This window comes from Fistularia commersonii, chromosome 2, assembly GCF_037954325.1.
Source record: "Fistularia commersonii isolate RoL2024-O1a breed Wild chromosome 2, RoL_Fcom_v1.0, whole genome shotgun sequence".
NCBI lineage: Eukaryota > Metazoa > Chordata > Actinopteri > Syngnathiformes > Fistulariidae > Fistularia > Fistularia commersonii.
This window is the reverse complement of record NC_141285.1, coordinates 10,143,536-10,163,872: the sequence shown is the minus strand read 5'-3', so window position 1 is coordinate 10,163,872 and position 20,337 is coordinate 10,143,536. Positions and strand designations below refer to the sequence as shown.

At 40.7% G+C, this 20,337-nt stretch overlaps 1 protein-coding gene and 1 long non-coding RNA gene across 3 annotated transcripts; both read right to left on the bottom strand.

Moving 5' to 3' along the window:
* Positions 1-3,550: 3,550 nt before the first annotated feature.
* LOC147236309 (uncharacterized) lies at positions 3,551-6,336 on the bottom strand. The gene is made up of 3 exons (XR_015107250.1): positions 6,269-6,336; positions 4,340-4,462; positions 3,551-4,041 (listed from the first exon to the last, which is right to left on the bottom strand). It is a non-coding gene; the product is annotated as an uncharacterized LOC147236309 (long non-coding RNA).
* Positions 6,337-7,977: 1,641 nt separating this feature from the next.
* Positions 7,978-19,136, bottom strand: b3galnt2 (beta-1,3-N-acetylgalactosaminyltransferase 2). Of its 2 annotated transcripts, none has more exons than XM_086166648.1 (12): positions 18,892-19,136; positions 18,234-18,360; positions 17,749-17,849; positions 13,142-13,341; positions 12,543-12,638; positions 12,235-12,345; positions 12,077-12,155; positions 11,389-11,572; positions 10,616-10,741; positions 10,299-10,458; positions 10,160-10,216; positions 7,978-8,894 (listed from the first exon to the last, which is right to left on the bottom strand). In XM_086166648.1, the coding sequence occupies exons 1-12, from the start codon at positions 18,995-18,997 to the stop codon at positions 8,757-8,759; spliced, it is 1,485 nt and encodes a 494-aa protein (XP_086022774.1). In that variant the 5' UTR covers positions 18,998-19,136; the 3' UTR covers positions 7,978-8,756. The 2 variants fall into 2 exon arrangements, with proteins under 2 accessions (XP_086022774.1, XP_086022783.1); XM_086166657.1 differs by having other exon boundaries at positions 13,142-13,254.
* Positions 19,137-20,337: the final 1,201 nt, after the last annotated feature.

Sequence of the window (20,337 nt, the reverse complement as noted above, 5' to 3'; positions counted from 1 at the left end):
TACAAACTCTCCTTCTTCACATGCATATCTCTAACAAAACATGCTTGTACAAAACATGCTCTGAATATGGTGGAGTACCTGGTTCTGATCACCCACGCATGGTTGCATATCAGTGTCAATCAAAAGTGCATCAAGTAATAAGTGATGTGTAGATTTAATTATTTGGTGTCTTTTCTCTTGAGTTTCCAAAAGGTGTATCTTAAAGGAATATTAAGTATGCGAGAGGTGCATTTTTTAAAATGATCAAATATTAAGAATGTATGCGGCTACTGGGCAGGAAAAGAGAGCCATAATATCTGCATTTTGAAATGATATTAAGCTGTCAATTCATGAATCAGCTAAATAACATGAACGTAACATTTTTTTTTTTTTTTTGTAAGTCAGCGACACACTGACTTTATGAGAGATTTAGCATGAAATTAGCAAACCGTGATCAAAACTATATATTCAGGCATGCCATGTCTGCTTTACCAGATAAATGCAAGCCTTCAAACAAGCATTTCCCATGGAGACGTGGGGGAGCAGGCACCTCGGAGTGGACAGCCCCGGGGCGGCACGCTGTGTTAATCCGGGTGTGTCTGCTACACATAATCATAATTCTCCTGTTGCACCTCATCCAGCACAGGTTTATATTCCAGGGCGAACCTTTCTCTTGCTACTGTGTGCCAAATGAGAAGCCGGTGAGGGAAGCTGACTGACACACATACACACACCACTTTTGTTTTCAGAAACCTTGACTGGATTCTCTGGCAAGCCAGTTGCCATGGGCATGCTCAATACGAGTTTCTGTTTGAAATGAGGAGTCATCTAAATCCCATAATATACCCCTCTCGCACTAATGCCATTGTGAGGCTCTCTTTAGAGAAACCGCAGGCCTGCAGACAGAGGGGAACTCTCCCACACACATCTGTTCACACACCGACACTCAATTCATGTGTCTTTTCAGACACAATTGTGGCCTCTGAAAATAAATCTATTCATCAAAAAATGTCAAATTCTCTACAATCATGTTCACTGACAGATTCCCTGCCAGGCAGCTGCGAGTGTGACAAAATGTAAATGCATTTTTGATGTGATAAACAGCCCTGTAATGTTTTTGCAGAGCTGACTGAAGTCCGTCACAACAATCAGAGTCTCTCACGGTTCCCGTTTCTTCCCTCTCCCAGTCGACTGGATTGATTTTCTCCGCCCAAAGCGCCGGAGTTCGGTTTGAGAGTCGAACAGAACAGCTTTTGTACAAAGAGCAACACGGCTCACTCACTGTCTTCCTCACAGATGCGTCAGTTTTGGATTATTTATATATATTTGATAAATATTCCTGTTGTAACAACAGCCCTTCTGGATATTTGGTGTTGGAAATTAAATCCAGATTCTCACTCTGAGTGGGAAACTAAATTGAAACCCATCTCTCTCTCGCACTCTCTCTCTTTCAATCTTATTTTCCCCAGGATTCAATTTTCAAGACTGACAAGTATAAAGTTTCATACCATCGACATAACATGGTTGACAAATTGACTCATTTTCCATGATGGACTTGTTGAAAGATGCTTTTAAAAATTTTAAGTCCACAGTCCATAACACCAAGCCTCAAGGTTTGTCTACATTTTGATCCCGCTAGGAATGTTTACATCGGACGACTTTTATTAGTTTATCAGTGTTCTAATAAAAACGATCAATTGTCAAAAAAAAAAAAAAAAAGGAACAAATTGGATTACACGAACCACCTTCATATATCTAGCATAATTGTACCTGTGAATGAGAATATACTGTACATCACTAATATTTAATAAATGTTGTTGAAGGGTAGGGTAATTTCTTTTGTTTTTGGAAGTATGGTAATCCAAATTTTTTTTAGCTGGGTCACATCAAAACGTCCGAATCTTGAAACAACCAGCCAATGTGGGCCTGAAACTAGACATGCTCTGAATATATCGACATTTACGATCGCGCACAGAAGAATTTTTTTATACCTCATGTACAATCAAAATTGTGTTTTTTTTTCAAGGGGGGCTGGAACCGATCCCAGTTATCACTGGACAAGAGGCAGGGTTCACTCTGGACCGATCGGTTGTCAATCACATGCAATCATTCCCATATCTGGACGATGTCGGCTCTCGATTGAACCTACTACACGCTTTTGAGCTGTGGGAGGAAACTGTGCAGACATGGGGAGAACATCAGGAATCAAAGCAGGGACTTTCCTGTCAAGATGCACTACCAACTGCAACTCCATTGGTACAATTTTTTAATATTAATTTGAGCTTTCATTCAATGCTTATAAATTACTTTTAACTGTTGATTTTCTATGGCATATCAAAGATTGCCACACATGCCTTAACGTACAAATTAGATGAATCAGTTTATTAACAACTGAAAACCCTTAAAATCATAGCAAAGTTAGACAATATTTCATACACACCTTTTTATTTCTGTGGCTTGATATTCTGTGCTTTTTAGTGTAATAGAAAAAAAAGACAGGCATTTAAATAAAATGAATGAAACACTTTTGGAATGACTATAATGCATTTTATCTGAAGGCGCCTTTCTCGATTGGTCGCCTCCTCGTCTCCTCTTTCCTCCTCCTTCCTGCACTGTGTATCTACAGTTCCTGGATGCCCAGATGAATTTCTTATGGTCTTTAGATCTGTGTTCAGCTGCAAATTGTCTTTTGATAGAAATAATGTAGTCACCTATTAGGTTGGTGTGCGTCGTGCATTAACATGTGAAATTGCGCTGGGAGCTTGGAACACACCGGTAATTACTAGACAAAGGTCCAGGTAAGTTGTACTCTATCCTGGTGGGAGGTTTGATTCCGGCAGCATCTGCCTGGTGATCGCTTGATGTTTGTAAATTACCCTTAGATGATCTTGGATCTTACATTTGAGGGACAGACACGTTTGTAACATGTCCGTCTCAATTAGGCCGAAAGCCTTGCTCTTCCTCACTTACATCGTAGAATCGTGAACCAACTTCATCCTTGTATCCTCATAGTCTCTGGTGTCGTCTTTTTTTTCAGGGAAGTCAAGACAACAGTTTTTAATCTTTTTTTATAAATCATTATATAAAGTGTATAATAAAACTTGAAAAGTTACACTCACTCTCACCTGTACATGAGCACGCCATCCCAGTTCCTTCAGTCTGATGTGCTTAAAGAAAGGATCAGCAGAATAAGACATTCATAATCAAAAAGGGTCATATTTGTTTAAACATTTTCCAATGTCATGGGGGCGCAAGTTGGATAAAATCTGGTCGATAAACTATTCGGCTCTTATTAAACATAAGAGCTTTTGCCGAATTTCACATCTGCTGCCTCACTGTGTGTATTCTGGCAGTTCAGCCGAACATCACATTGACAGTCTAAGTCGGATTTGATCCTTTGACCCCTTTGACTCCTGCAGCTTCTTAAAAAAATAGATATAAACCAGCAGCCGTGGTAACAGAAACCCTGTTGTTAAACCTAAGTGCCCGATTGTGACATTATAGCGCACATAATCAGTAATAATATTATTATATACGTATTAATCAAGGATTATTACACCATTACATAAATATTAAGATTCCTTTATGATCACATAGATATCCATTTACAACAACCACATTATCACGACTACAAAATTATAACCAACTAATCTGTAATTAATACTACAACAAAAGATAGTAAGGATTATTATATTCTTAAAATAACACTGAGTATTGATTTGGATGTTCTAACCTCATGTACACTGAGTCTCACTCTGCTAACAGACAGGAGGAAGCACATCTGTCGTCACTGATGCACTAACACAGCATGACTTACAAAGCGAGACCAATATCAGCCAGTTAAAACAAAAAAAAATAAAAGATTGGCACTGTAGATTCAAGTACCCTTGTAGAATAAAAGGGTCTGTCTATGCCCGTGCAGATTCTGTACTGAAGCGCTTGTCGGGAGCAGCAGCAGCTGGGCAATGAACGTGTCAACAATTCGTAGCACAGTTGAGAGTGAGAGCGGAACGTGTAACCTATTGTGGTCGTAGCTTATCTCTGATTTTTTTGGAGGAGAATCTAAAGGAGGAGAGGGTCACATCAGACATGGTCAACACAGATTAAATGTTAGTATTGATATATTTGTGGACTTTTTTGTCAAAAATATCCTGGTCAATTGACGCATGCCCTATATAAAAAAAAAGCTTATTTCAACGTGAAATACTCTTCTTGTCATGATTACCACTCATACCAGTGTTCCCAGGACAACATATGTTCTCATGCAAATATCTGTCGGCGCCGACTTTTTTGTAAGAAGTCTCACTGCTCCCTTATGTGCTGTTTGGGATAAAGAAGAATAACAAAGTACGGTACTCACTTTTTTCCATCCTTGATGTTATTGTACATTTCATTGCGGTTGTTGAGTTCCTCCTGATGGCATGGTGACGACTTCTCCGGGCAAATCTGTGATATCCTGTCATACAAGGCCATGGCTGTCGCTCTAAATGGAGATCATTCATAATTCACCAGTCGGCAAATCTTCTGTAATGACTGAGCTAATTATCTCTCGCAAATTATTATCACAGTAAATCTGCCAAATTACCGCAGCAGGGGTCAAGTGGGATTATCAAACTCCATGATACACTCATGGAGTGTTTTTTTTTTTTTTTTGGTTAAAAAAAAAAACAAAACAAAACAAAACACAAGGAATTGCGCCCAAACTGTTGCTAAGGATTGTATCAATAGAACCAGAAAAAAAAATGTGTGTGTGTGCGCAAATGTTTGCAAAAAGCAGCAGCCTTTACCCAGCCAGCCTGAGACTGCAGAGAGAGCTGAAGTTGAATCCTCAAACTGGGAATGAAAATGTTGGCCCATTAGGGCACAGTTGTGTGTCTAATAATATCTCCTCATTCCCGTGAATCACAATCAGTCAGAAATACTGGTTTTGGATGCCGGGTGTCATGAATAAATGATTTCCTGCTCAATTTAGTGAATGCAGAAAAGGAGGAGGGTGTCTGGGTTGGGGGTATGGGGAGGAGGCAGGCTGACTGACAACAATGTGTCATGCTCCGCCAGCAGAATGAGTATCTGGAGTTGTTTGAATGAGTATGCAGATGCAAGCCACTCAGCTGCCTATAAGCTTCTCATTCTAGTATCCAGGACAGCTGCGGCTGATCTGAACTACTTTGACAAAACACCTACTGCTTAGCATTGAACCACCACAGGGCTGTAAAATTTAACACACTTGTTCTGTCTTTGAGATACATATTTTTAACATTTTCTCTACCTACCCGTTCTAAAGAACTACAGAAACGGATTTGACTGAGACATTATTTTCTTATGTTTGTATGAAAGAGGACAAATGGAAGTATGTATAAGTGTGATAATGATCATCCTGTCACTTAATAGTGATTTGTTTCTGGCTAACAACCTCTGCTTAAGCCAACGGGTGTGCAATTACAGCAAACTAGATTTATACAATAATAACAAATTGGAGCACTTTTAAAATGGTTATTGTTTCTTTTGGGTGACAAATTAATAAATACAAACTTGGATGCTGGTGGTGCAAGCGGCTGAAATATATAACTGGAAGTTCTCAAGTAGCTGATGAAGAAAGAAACAGCATGTTGGAATTGTAACAATAGCCAGGGGGTGATTATGTAAACACGTACTAAACAGCTAAAACACAGTAAGAAAATTAGTGTTTAGACAGTTAAACATTATGATACAGTTGGGTTCAATTTAGGACTTATTACTGTTCCCTTAAGCGGCTAATAAAACACTTATATAAAGAAATTGTGGAAGAAATGTAATTTAAGAGGAAGACCCTGTGTTTCATAACCTTTGGCAAGGACATGGATCTTGAGTAGAAGATCCAGAACATTTCAAGTTGCCTAATGTGACACACCATGTCAAATGTCTGGGCCAGTGGAGTCACAGGCCCGAAACTTTTTGTTGTTGACTTTGGGTAAATGCTGCATTAAGAACAGTCAAAGGGGGTTTTCCTTTTTTCCAGCAGATAGGGAAGGTTCTTAAAATCCAGCAGCCTCTAAAACTGATCAGGAAGCTAAGTCCCAGCAGTAATGCACCTTCTACATTAGCTATAGTCAACGTTCAAAGTATTATGTGTTAGTATTAGTATTATGTGCTAAAAATGGTACATGTAAATAATAGAAATAACAGGGACATCACATCACCAAAGAGAAAACACAAGCTCTACATCTTTGACAGAATTTAGCCATCTGTCCTCAAACTTCATAAAATTGTTAAAATATGTATTACGACTCATACCAAGCAAGAAACGAACCTTTGCATGTCAGGTGATGATAGTGAGGATAATGACTGGGCTGTTGGTGCATCTGATACACACGAAAGACAGAATTCATCCACCTGAAACAGTAAAATGGGAGTGAATGCTGAAACTAGACCTCGGGAGAAGACTCAAATTTGTAACATCAACACATTCTTCTATTTAATCTGCGGTGCAAGAAGAAGATGAGTTTCTGAAAGAGGTGCGGTGCAAGATGAAAAGGATTTTATAAATACAATTAACTTGAGTGCCCAAGTGGCCTCTATTTTCTCAGAGCTGTGCTTGTCACTGATGTTATGGATGACTGCACTTTCTTAGCAAAATATTAATAGAATGAAAATAAATCCGTAGTTCGGGGAATTGTACTCCTGTCGTCACACAGGAAAGATTACATTTGTGCTTTTTGGCAAAGACACAGAATTGTGGCGTCTGTTTATATAGGACACAGGTAAATCTGATATCGGGGGTCTAGAAGCGTAGCGGGATCTTTTCACTCGGCTCTGCTGGCCGAAGTTAGTTCTTTTTGCAACTGAAGATGCTGGCGTTCAGATCAGCTTCGATGTTGCGAGTATCTATCCGCCACAGAACAGAGAGACGTCTGAGGCGTAGTTTAGTCTTAATCTGTCTTCCGCTGAGAAAAAAAAAAAGAGGAATTGTTCCAGAAGAGAAATCAGTATCTGGTTTCTAATTCAAAGAACTTTGAGACACAGTAGTAGGTAAACATTTCTAAGTCAGAAAAAAAAAGCAAGAGAATTTATGCCGCAGCTTCAATCTGCTCAGTATTGAAAACCACAACGGGCATATAAACTACAATTCATTTTAAGTTAAAAAGGAAGAAAACTAAATATATTTAAAAAAAAAAAAAAAAAAACACAAAACACTAATCATTTGAATACTTTACATTTGTGATTGACAATTTTGTTCTTTCGAGTTTGTACACTGAATAACTTCAACCGTTGCAGAGGCACTCAAGGAGAAATGAAGGCTGTCTTTTTTTTTTTTCTTTTTCCTTTTATAGTTCACAATAAGGGAAGCCATATCTGTGAGGAAGGCTGATGGGGGATGGAGCGGGGGTGGTGGAAACGGGCTAATCTATGTATGAGTGGAGCACATGCGGATATGACTGTTATCATACCGCTCTCTGGTAGAGGAGGCCAGTAATGTGGAGATGAGAAAAGGTTCGAAGAGAGGACGTTTGATTTGTTTGACAGGTTTATTATATAAATAGATTTTTTGGAAGGTCTGAATAATCTAATGTCCAAACCTAGTAAAGTAAATAGCAATCAAGAGGCTATGCAGAGTATGAAGCCCATTTACTTCATGCCATTATTTTCAAAGCATCAGCCAGAAGAGCGGATGGCCGGAGGCGCTGACTCTTATTGATTAACATGAAGCCACTGATCAATTGATGCTAAACACTCAGCAGGAAGCCCTGCTCAAGATTCCAGTGGCATTCAGCTCACTGTCTCAGGAAAACAATCTGCACTCAACATCAAAGTAACTCCATATTCCTTTTAAGATGAAGAAACTGACTTTTGGAACAGTGTGAGCACTGTCTGTTTTCAGACTGCATTTCTTTGGAGGTTCAGGGCCGACACTGCCGCACGATTGGCTAAAATGCTCCAACTTGATACCGATGCTGCAGAGGAGGAGCGGCGGGTGTTTGCATCCTTCCCAAAATAAACAAAGAGCCAACAGATCACTTGGAAGTGCTGTTTATTACCTGCAAGGATGGTCTCATAAAACCAGTCAGTCATTTTGGCTGCTTGGTCAAGTTCCAAAAATTCTGCTTTGCAAATACGCTTCGCAAATACAGTTTTCCACTTAAAATCTGTGCAGTTGTAACAAGTGTTAACATACGTAAGACGCCATACAAATACAGTAAGGCCACATCACTACTTTCACAATGACGGTTACAGTACAAACTGTGCGTCTGAGAAACCTTGTCAAAAATCTTAAATAATGAGAAGGATGAAAGCTCAAGACAGCAGTTAAAATGTAAAGCTATCAATTTTAAATGCTGACCTTTCTTTTAATGATGACATGTTTATGTCTATCAAGTATCAGTATATTATAAAGTACTTGAGTCTTTTGAGCTGTAATTCTTTACACCATGAGCATCACGTGCTGCTTATGAAGTTTCTAACTCTAATCTACTCCGTCAGTTTACGCTCAAATCAATAACGGCATTTTATCTCTCTCAGTGTAATAAATGATACAAAGATTATGCTGCAGCAAAACGTGAGCTGTGTTTAAACAAATTCTGAAGCTTTTAATGATTTATGTTGATATTTGTTAATATTAATGAGCACCAATGAGGGTTTGGGTTTCAAAGACAATTTTCCCCATATTTCAAAAGATCGCTTCTAAATCATCTTATAATATCTAATAAAACTACAAAACATGTTGGTTGGGGATTTCATGAAAACCACAGGGGTTCAAATTTTTTTTACCCACGGTGCAACGTGGCGAGTGTGAGTCAGACTCAGTGGGCCCACGGGCAGCCGCAGGGGTCTCCGCAGGCCCTCTTCCTATCCCACAGGATGTGCAGCTCCTCAGCAGTGTGTTGGGGAGAAGACAGCATATCCAGGTAACAATCCTTCTCACAGAGCCAGCTGGGGTCCTGTCAGGGCAGGGAGGAGGGTAAGTCACTCACGTGTCACATTGAGCAACTTGAGTGCACAGTGAGTGTTGAAGTAAGAAAACAAATTAAAAAAATCCTGCTTATAATTTTTGTATTTTTGCTGAAGTTTAATTAAATGGGTTGTTCCCAATCATCAGGCACTCGGAAAGCCAGAGGCAGCTTTAATGGTATCAAACTGATTTCAGAGAATTTCAATGCATTACTGGGTTCCTAGAAATTCATTGCCACTTAATGTTTCAATAACAACCGACAGTGAACTCTTAAAATGTGTTCCTCTCAGAAATACCTGTTTTCTAGATTTTCATCCCCATTTGTTAACACCTATTGCCCCCATGAGAATCACTGCAATGGTAGAGGAACGATGAGATCGTGTCAAAGGTGGCAACCCCCCTGGCCCTGTATCTCCTTGACTTGGTGCTGCAGAGACACGCCAAAGCAGCAGCTACTTTAAAAGCATTTATCATTCTTCTTTCTTATTTCCAAAATAGACCATCCGCCATGCTGAGGGTGACAAATGGATTAAGGCTTCTATCATTACAAGATCACAGAGAAATGGGATCCAACACCATAATTCAGCAGGGTCGTGAAAAATAAACATATTTATGGGTATGTTTAGAGCTGGGCAATATGTGGACATCATTTGTGATGTTGGACCTGGACCTGAACACTGTATTTCTGCTTCCATTCAGACACATATTGTCTGGCTAATAAAAAAAAAATAGTATTACAGTTTTGTTTTCATCATTTATCACTTCATGGGTCTAAAAAATGACAATCCATAAAGCTTCAGCCTTCTTTTTTCTTCAAAATGGTATCAAGAAATTACCCACAAAACTAGAAAGTATTATCCTTCACTCATAGCCATTCTCTGCAAGAACATTGATCAGAAATAAAGGTATTACTAACTACTTATTATCCCGGCAACATCGTCTACTTGTACATATCTTACATGAAATTCTGATATTCACACAAATAACACAATGTCCTGTCTATCACAGGGGCACGCGCTGGCGGTGGTCATCGCTCTCAGTATGGCCAGCCCATCCTGCCGCCTCCTTTTAGGTCGGTGGGGTACGACAGCAGCGACAAGAGAAATGGTTATCATCTGGAGAGTTATTTCCCCAATTCCCAGTTTATGCTGTATTCGATAATTAGAATGAAGTCAATTAAACAGAGTATTTTGTTCTAGCGTGTGTTCACTGGGACTGTCAGATCTAAAGGTCAGCCGAGCAGTTTCTGTTTACCTGATATTTCTGTGGTCCAACTGCTGCCATCCATATCCCCATGCTCACATCTTCCCCCTGTAACACAGGTAGAACCTCACTTAATATGCATGTTCTCAGCCACTACTTACGCACAGCTGCTTGATGCTTCGTGGTCGACCTGGTAGGCCTTTAGTTTCTCTGCATTGCTGGCGAGCCACTGGACCAGGTCACGTGACACCACATACCCTGAGCCGCAGGCAAATGCAGGGTAGGCTGGACTGGCATACTCCAGCTCCTGCCACTTCCCGACACGATCCACTGCCCAGCTCTGCCTGAAACTGTGTCAGGAGGGTTTGCATAAGCACTGGGTACACACCATCACGAAATCGCATGTTACCATATTTGACCAAGCATTGTGCGCTTTCATGTAAAGTTTAGCTAGGGGGTGAAGCATCTGCTTCAAGTGCTGTAAACAGACAAAGGAATTACACTTACTTTCCCCACCAGAAACTGCTGCGTCTGAGACCCTTGTGGTCAATCTTTATTAATACTGAGTCCACATCAATGTAACAATCATCATCCGTCTTCAGGAGCAGATCAAAGTCAGCATTTCCCACAGACCTGCCAGGATGAGAATTTTCCACCTTAATTAACCCCCCCTTTGATTTGTTGCAATATCCCAGAGTAAATTGACTTTCAGAAACAATGGAGAGGAAAAGCCTTGCAAAGAATTTACAAAGATCAAGAGAAAACATGGTATGCTTTGCAGGTAGCGCAGTTGTGCAGTGGTTAGGTGCTTCGGCGTCACAGCGAAAACGACTCTCGGTTCGATTCCGATGGGACCTTTCTTTGTGGCGTTTGCATGTTCTCCCCATATCTGCGTGGGTTACCTCCCACAGTTAAAAAACATGCAGCAGGTAAATTGGGAAAACTACCCAGATGTGGGAATGCGAGCGAATGGCTATCTGTCTGTATATGTGGCTCTGCAACTGACTGGCAACGAGTAAAGGGTGTACCCCGCCTCTTGGCAAATGGCAGCTGGGACAGGCTACAGCATCCCCCGCAACCCTGAGTAGGATAAGTGGCAGTCAAGACTGGATGGATGGATGGATGAATGGTATGCTTTGCTACCTGGTGACCTGTTCAACAGCACTGGGGAGAATAGCGGCTGGGATTCTAAAAGCCACACATTCATTTCAGATTACTGATTTCCTCAGAGGCTCTGGTGATTCGGAGACAGTGGCACAAGTCATTAGCACATGATATACCATTTATAGAACTGAAGCAGTTTGGAAGGCACGTTCCTGTAGGTGTCCACCACTTCAACAAACACCATGTCGCCATGCCTCAGGCTTTCCTGCTGCAAGTCAGCGTCCTCTTGCCTCAGCCGAGAGGCATGATGCTCCATCCTCGTCGGACGGCCTCGTAGGAGCCCAGCCAGACCCTCTCCGTCTGACAGCCGGTGTGGGGTAGAGTGGCGGGGGTGCACAAGAAGATACATGAAGGAAGAGATGAAGAATCAGAAAATGGATTTCTTTGGCAAAAGGAGTTGGACTAAATTTAGATACCTCTCTATAACATTCACAAGTTTGAAATAAAATGTAACTAAATAACCAAAGGGACAGTGAGCACATTTCTCGATCATTAGATTTGCTTTCAATTTTTTCCCTGTGCCATATTTAATTTAACTGTGTCCAAAATGACTACAATTCCATTTGCAGATAAAATCAAATGCAAACACATGCAGGAGGTAAATCAATATTGAAACACAGCGGGGTACAGAGGGGAGGAAAGTATTATTTCTAGATTTGGTTTCAACACAAGGGCCCGGAGGAAAGAAATGGGCAAATCTTATCACTTGCCAGAGTTAAGAATGTCTTTTGAATTTTTACAAGAGAAGCACTTAGCTCACAGAACAGATTTAATCAAACAGTTTTCATCAAAGGCTGTACCAACCATAGATAGTATATGTGAACCCTCCTGCCAGACCAGGGAATCCACGAGCACTTCTGTGTGGCAGGATCCCCTCGGCAATCTGTATCAGACCGGAACCCCTCTTTAAGACCTTTAACAGTACCACAACTCTTTCCTTACAGTTTTGACTAAACACTTACTGCGGAGATTTTGAGGACGCCTCCTCCATCATTGAGCGACACAGAAGAGGAGTTGACGGTGGTCAGTCCAGCGGAGCCCAGACTCTCCCAAACCAGCGTGCCTTCAAAACCCTAAGTAAAAAAACAGACCGCACGTAAAGCACCGCATCAACTGGCGGCTTGAGCTGTCTGTTCTGGACTGATATTGTCAATTCTAATTCCAGTACTTGTAAAACTGTAACAATTTAACAGATCTTTAGTTGGTTGTTTTGGGGTTACAACCTTTTTTTGACAGTCTTTTAAAGAAAAGCTTACTTGGAAAAACACACCTTGGGTAAGATGAACTGCTCCACTGGTTTGTACCACATTCCACTCATGAGGGTCCCCGTGCTGATAGCACTGAAGCGAGCAGTTACCACAGCCTCCTGCAGAAATTATTTTTTTTGCCCATACAATATTCATGAGGAAACACTTTACTTTGCCCTTGTACAGACGTACCTCCATCTAGGTCTGGGCTACATGAAAAAATATTAATATCCCAATACTCAGAAGCCCTGTTTTACTATCAGTCTGTATCATGTTATTTTCTTAGAAATGGAAAAAGGCACAGAAAATTCATGTGTCTCCAGCTTAAGCATCACAAATCTCAGGATTAAATGTATGACTCACATAAATATTGTGCTCATTACCTTGTTCAGTTTTTGTCAATGCCATGAAAAATGGTAAAGGTCACTTTTTTTCTTATTTTCTGCGAACATTAAGTATTTTCTAACTAATCATAAAGTAGACTATTTGCATGTATACTCAAGGCCATTGACAATGGATTCTAAACGTATCTAGTGAAGTTACAGAAGATTTGAGTATCCCTGCTCCCCTTTAAAAACAAACACCACAATTTGATACGATAGATTGGCGTGGGCGGTGTCACCTCTTGGTCCAGTTGCAGAAGCTTCACTGTCACATTGCCCCGAAGCTCAGGCCAGGTCCCGCTGGGAAACACACCTAACCTGGTGATCACCACTGGATGGAGGACCTTGAAATCTAGGGCGAGTGCCGAAACATCGGCAGGGATGAGAAGCGCGGGATCTGAAACCTTCATGATCTCTATCTCTGCATCGAGCCCCTCCACTAAAGGGAGGGAGGGAAGGCGAGGAGAGTGGAGAATTAGTGAACGGGCATATTCCTGATTTATTACAATCCCAAAATGCTGACATCCTATATTCGATGATGATAGGTGTGGGAGAGGGACAACTTTGAGCTGCTGGTATTGGTGCTTCTGTCTTTGAAGAGTGGCTGTGATTGTGAGATCACCTCTTTAATTACGAAAGAGCTGTTTCCAGCCCTGAAGATCATTGAAAAGATCAAGGTGGTTCAAGAAAATCAGAGATTCTACTCTAGATGCCGTCAGCTCAACTTCTGCCGCTCACTTTCAAACAAAGGCGGTTTGAATGAAGGGAAGATGCGTGACAACCACGCAGTTCATCAAACCAAACTCATGCCAAAGTGGAAATGAGCCAGAGGATTTCACTTGGATGCGAGAATATATACTATATTCATATCCTGCATATACATCATTATATCAAACGGACTTATCAAAACAATAACAGCATGGATTCTCTTTGCAACGGCCAGCCCGAGATATCTCATTTATTCAAGGGAAAAACGTAGCATGGCATCATTAGGATAAACAGAAAACACTTAAAAGATTAAAAGAGCTATTGTCATTGTTTGCATAGACATTCATGATGCACACAGCAATAATAAGCCTGAAAGATTTCCGTTATCAATGCTTTACCATGTGAAAAGGTCTCAGAACCGACTGCTGTTATGTGATAATATTTTTAAAATCCCTGATTCAGCGAGTTCAATGTTATGAGTAGTATTCTAAAAATGACAGCCTACAACAGTGTAGGATTCTATTCCAGTAAAAACAACAAGCCTGAGCCACGGCAATGGTTTTAATTTCAAGAACCAGAATATCTTTGAAACACTCTTGACCAGGTTAACAACACATGAAAGCAAACTGGCATTCGTCTTCTTTGTGACCATTATCAATAATCCACAGAAATGACAGATTTTTATTTGTAAGGTCTTGGTGTTTGTGCCATTAACTTCTAGCTTTATTTTCTGCTCTCAATTGCACTGTTTCTATAGTATTTACACTTGCCTATGTATTTTATTCATAAATTGCTGATGAAAGGAAAATAGCCATTCTTTCCAATTATATCAAAAATTGCAATGAATCACATCGCAAACATGATTTATATCTTGAAAATATATTGCAGAACACACAAAAATTACACATGTTTTTGAAAATATGGAAATGCATTTTGTGACTAATTCCCAACCAATGATTTTTACTCCCGTAATTCACCATGAAGCTTCTTGTGTAGTTTGACCTCTATCAATTCCACTGAAATGTGTCTAGCAACAATTGGGTGACGAAACCTTTGTTCATTTCGGACCTTTATTTTTCTTCAAAATTTGTTTTTCAAAAATTGATCCTCTCAGATCAATTCTGATCAACTCAGCAATAAAGACGAAACTCCTTGATGTTTCATCCAGTGCCACCAGCAGATCAAATACATGACAAAGCTCAAGTTCATAGACTGGCAAGATTTACAACGAGAAATTTATTGTTCCTCAACAATTCTTTTGACTTTTGTGATCTGACATTCCCTTCTAGTGGCATGATGTGGATTTCACTGACTTGTCCTGATGCCCACTGGGTGGATGGGCTGTGAAATGTCATCGGTGGTCACCAGAGGCTTAATTGTAATTATGGTTTATGACCAAATAACTGTAAATGTTATTGCTGTCCCATTTGCCTCAGATACTCAGTGCCAAACCACCTGTGTTTTGGTTATTCAGCTCTCCATCTTTACCTGATGATAACTTCAGATTTGAAGTTTTGTTGTTTTGTTTTTTTTAAGTCATAGGTAAACAATGTTAGTTCTATGTTCTATGTTCAATGTTCTATTGTCGCATTTTTTCATTTTCATGCTGAATCGTCTCATTTTTGGTCAGCGTCATTATCTGTCTCTCTTTTTCATGGCGGAAAATATTTTAAAATTCCCTTGAGTATGTCATAAATTGTGTATGTAAACTGAACCTTCAAACTTTGTCTAATATTTTTTTGGACAATAATTCACATTTTCCTCTTTCTGAGGGGGATATCATTATATACCACTTTATTTCCCCAAAACAAAATGTACAAAACCAAAAATATTCAAATTACTTGTACATAAATGAAAAAGGGATTCTTGCCTTCACTCCTTCAAAAGATGTCTTAAGTACAACTCTCTTTGTATTAAATCCCCTTGTGGGTCTCTTTGGACGTCATTAACACAAAGCTCAATTCCGCTATGTTGGGAATTAAATTGCAGCATCAGCCTAAAGAGCTAATTAACCTTCACCTTATTGTAGTCCAGACCAAAAGCCTTGCAAAAAACAAGTACATTTCAAGAACAACTAATTTTATACGGCTGATGTCAAAATGTCAGATATCAAAAGATATTTTGAAGCTCCACTTTTGTTTTTTCTCTTACAATCACACAGAGCATCTCCGACTGGAGCTGCAGCCTGCCCAACATTCTGAAGCTAATCACGTAAACACAATCATTGACACGGAGAAGAGCAGAGAAGGGCTCAAAAAAAAAAAAAAAAAAAAAAGACATTGCCATGACCCTAAAGGCTGCCGCCTTAAAAAGCCCATTCTGATAAGCAGTAATTATGTTTTCATGAAGGCAGCAAACACTAAACCAAGCAGGAAAAGCAAGGAGATGCTAAATTGAAGTGTCTCTGAGAGACAAAAACAATTACTGCATACTTCCAAGCTGACAGCTAGCCATTCAGTTGTTTCTCTCACAGAGTGGCAGAGATTCATATACTGCCTTTATTTTCCCACAACACAATTCTAGTTGCAGCCAGCAGGGTAGTCAAGTCCTGAGGCAGTTGTGGCTCAGTTGGTGGAATGGACACCACTGCAAATGGAAAGGTGGGAGTACAATCCTCTGCACAATCCTCTGTCCACATGCCGAAATGTCCTTTGGCAAGATTAAGCCCCGATTTCTCCCAATGGTCTGGTTAGGGCCTTGCACATTAGCATCACTGCTATGAGTCTGTGAGTGTGTGTGAATGGGTGATTGTAAAAAAAAAAAAAAAAAAAATGTAAAAGTGCTTCAAACCGCAAGGTGACAAAAGTGCTATCTATCAGGGAAAAACCATATTCTAATCAAGCTGAGCTGAGTCAAAGTCACCAAAAGGTATGCTCTGCAAAATTATTAGTATCTGTTCAAAAAATTGCTTTAATTAATTTGTCTTAACACATTTTAAATTTGTGTCTTCAGGGGAGATTCATTATATTTAATCAATTGAGGCGACTAATTTATATGACTATCTCTTGGTCTTGGAAATCTGTATTTGCCTTGTTATCTGGGACCTCAATGGTTGCTCCCACCAGAGGGCGGCGATAATTCACTGACTAGAATTATTGCCACAAAGCATCTTTGACTTTTCTTGCCATAAAAAAAATAAATAAATAAAAAATAAACCAACCAACTAAAGTCCTCGCTACAACAGAGCAAGGGTTACTAAAGTAGTATTTGCTTCAGTAAGCAGATCAGCTAAACAGTCTGTGGTAATTTTTTTTTAAGTACTGCTTTTTATGGAAAGAGTCCAGACAGAAATTTCCCTGTGTATAAATAAACTGCAGAATGAGGAGGAAGAAGAAAAATCTGCAAATAATTAGATACAAGAGACAATCTGCTACCTTACTGTCAATTCATCGGGCAATAAAAATGGACATCAGTATAAGAGTTCCTCATGTCACACTGGGGGACTGATGCTGACATGAAAACATGAGACATCCTATCAACTGCATAGTGACTTGGAAGCCTGACTGTGACAACTGCCACTCATGGAGTTGTGGGGCTGCCATTTCAAAGTTGTCTTCTATGTTCTCATCTAGTTGTCCCTTGTCTTGTGTCACTGAAAAATGTCCAGTAAATAAAGGACAGTCTTAATTAAACAGCAAACCAATGTGAAGCAAAGGCAGCATCTGAACTTGGTCTGGACGATTTATTAGCAGCCTCCCTGCTACTGCACGACCTCTTACAACAAAATTCCCTGTGGTCGCCTGTTTTGTTTTAACAGTCACTTTGGCGGCCAGGTGATACAGCACCTTAGACCAACTAAAGTCCTCGCTACAAGTCCCCTAAAATTGCCAATTAACTCAGATTGCTCTCTAAGGTATGGACTCAGTACTGCATCACTGCAGCTTTAGGTAGTTTTGCTGTCCATGAGAGATTATTATTTCTCTTTGGTCTTGTGTCTGACAATGAAAAGAACTGTGTCCTTGAGCTGTGGGTGAGCACGAAGAAAAGGTGTTTTTCTTCTTTCTCAACATTCCTTTCACTCTTTCAACTCCCGTTGTTCCGCCTCTGCTCAACTACTGACAAAAAAACATGCAAGCCACAAACTGCGCCAAGAGCATTCTGTATCGAAGCTGCAGGGTGGTGTGAGAGTTCTGTCTACCTGGCTTGGTGATGTTGAGAAGGGAGCACGAGTAAGGGTCTTCTCTATCCTCCTCTGGAATGGGACACCCATATTTGCCCACGATAAACTTCACCCCCACTCTGAAAGCAAGCACAAACACTCATCTTTTTAGCATGACATTCTGCTACAGGATGCTTTTTTTTCCCCCATCCCTACAGCTGTCCATCCAGTCACCCTCTATTACCATGGTTACCGAGGGTTGCTCAAAGGCCATCACACCCTATCTCTGTTTGGATTGCTGCATGAGAAGGAAATGGACAAAAAAAAAAGAAGAATGAAGGGTAGAGCAATATTGGCCCCTGGTCAGGTAAAGATAACGGGCTTGATGTGGCAGTCAGTTATTCACCGCCTGCTGCAGGCGCTACTTCCGCCACATGGATGAGGTTTGCCGGAAGAGGGGAACAAAAGACGGGTGGGGAAAAAAAATAAAATAAATGATGAAGTTTGAACTCAACGCGGCTGACCTGTGGTGGAAGTGGGGGTGGTCCTGCAGGTAACCAAGCCAGGTCTCCCTTATTGCTTGTCGCAGCTCATAATGGTGTCTGGCTGACAGAACTCCCACCAGAACTTCATAGAAGGGCAGCACTTCATCTGCAATGGACACATAGGCTGTTACATTGCACTGACAGACCCGTCGTTGTAAGTAGTTATGTAATTGCGCATTTTAATTTTGGTGGCAATAACAATAAGATTAGACAATACAAAAATGAAATTATTTTGAGTGTTTTCAATAACACATACACACCTCTGGGATGTTCAGTTAGCACGGTCATAAAAAAATATATTGCGTTTAAAATGATTGGAAATAAATGTGGCGAACAACATTCCCGCAATTCAGCGGTTGTCACGGTACAAAGAGGCTCCACTCGTGTCCGTGGGTTTCCAGACGGTTGACTATCCCAGCAACGCCCAACACCGCTCAACTGTTACGAGCACTATTTACTCCGGGCGCTAACAAACCTCGTCCCCGACACGAACTGACGACCGCGGCGGACACACGGGGCCGGTGCGGGCAAAGTTAGCCGGGGTCAGCGACGGTCGAGAACAAACAAACAAACAAACAACAAAGTTGCGAGGCTCAAGGAAGCCAAGCCCGGGGTTTTGTTTCAATCTCAAAAGTACCGGAGCGTGTGTTGTTGTCCAGCGGCGTGGAGGGTCGTTGAGCCAACCAAAAGTGCACCAGCACGGCGACAGCACAGGGCAGCAGAATGAGCGCTAGCCTCCGCATGGACGGAGCCCTTCCTTCATTCACCCGGAGCAGCCGTGAGCTTCAGCGGCGTGGGTCCTCTTGCTGAGCCGCACAGCACTGCACTGGGTGCCGTTGCGATTGTGCGCTTCATTTCAGCTTCGTAGCTCTCAGCCGGGCTCTCACTGCTGCCTCATGTCTGCCTCGGCGGCCAGGGGGGGGCTGGGCCAATGGGAGACGAGGAATACTGCCGAGGTGCATTCTGGGTAATGGAGTTTATTGACGCAGTACTGCAATCATCTATCTATCTATCTATCTATCTATCTATCTATCTATCTATCTATCTATCTATCTATCTATCTATCTATCTATCTATCTATTATGTAATATTTTTAGTCTCAGGAAATTAGTCAAACTGCTTTTGAAAAATTTTTGGGAAAAGCACCATGCAACATGTTGCAATGTTTTAGTAGTCTGCGGCAATGCTAAAGCCGATTCTTTTCTATGTTTCGTCAATTTGTCCTAATGAGATTTCCATTAATTTCCTAGAAATGATTACGTCCGTTTCTTGTCGCAATGTGGTTGTTTGAATTTAATTGAAATTGAAGTATGGACTATGCATTTTAGTGCTGAAAATGTTGACTTTATTTCAGTTCAATTCCACATTGACTTGATGGAGTTGCATGTAGAATAAGACATTTATTTTGCACTTGAAGTTAAGTCAAAAAGTCAAGTTAAAACACTAACAAAAACTATAAATCAGTGCTGGAGACAAAGCAGCTCTGTATATTACATAAAGATGTGTCGCTTTTGTTAGCTTTTCGCTTCACTTCACAATGTGCATTACTAATGAAGTGAGAAAACATTCCTAACAAGAGTAGAAAATTATTAGACAAATCATTCTATTTCCCTAAATCAAGTTGACACAGCTATGCAAAGAGCTGCATAACTTTTTAAAGGCGTTACTGAGTGCAGTACGTGAATCATTTAAGTGGAATCTATTGTGCATAGAGAGGGAAGTTTGAGTAAGATTCCCTCCGACTGGAACGAGAGAGTGCGGGCCACCGCGAGTGACTGCTTCCGTGCAGGTGAACATTTCACTGCTATTGATTTTAATGGAGTTTCAGTGTTGCATAAATGCTATTTCCAAGACCCTCACACCCCTGCTAGAGAAAAGATAACGCACAGGCTTGCTCTTCTCTGTAAGTAGAAATCATTAGGAAACAGCAGCAAAACAGCACGCCCTGACAACTTATTAATAATCCTATCAGCAATGATTACCATTATCATGTATTTTGTGTATACTTTGGGGGCATGCTGCTCAATTTGCAAAATTACTCTGGCAAAGATTCTTGGTATGAGATAACCTATTGCTCTAGGGA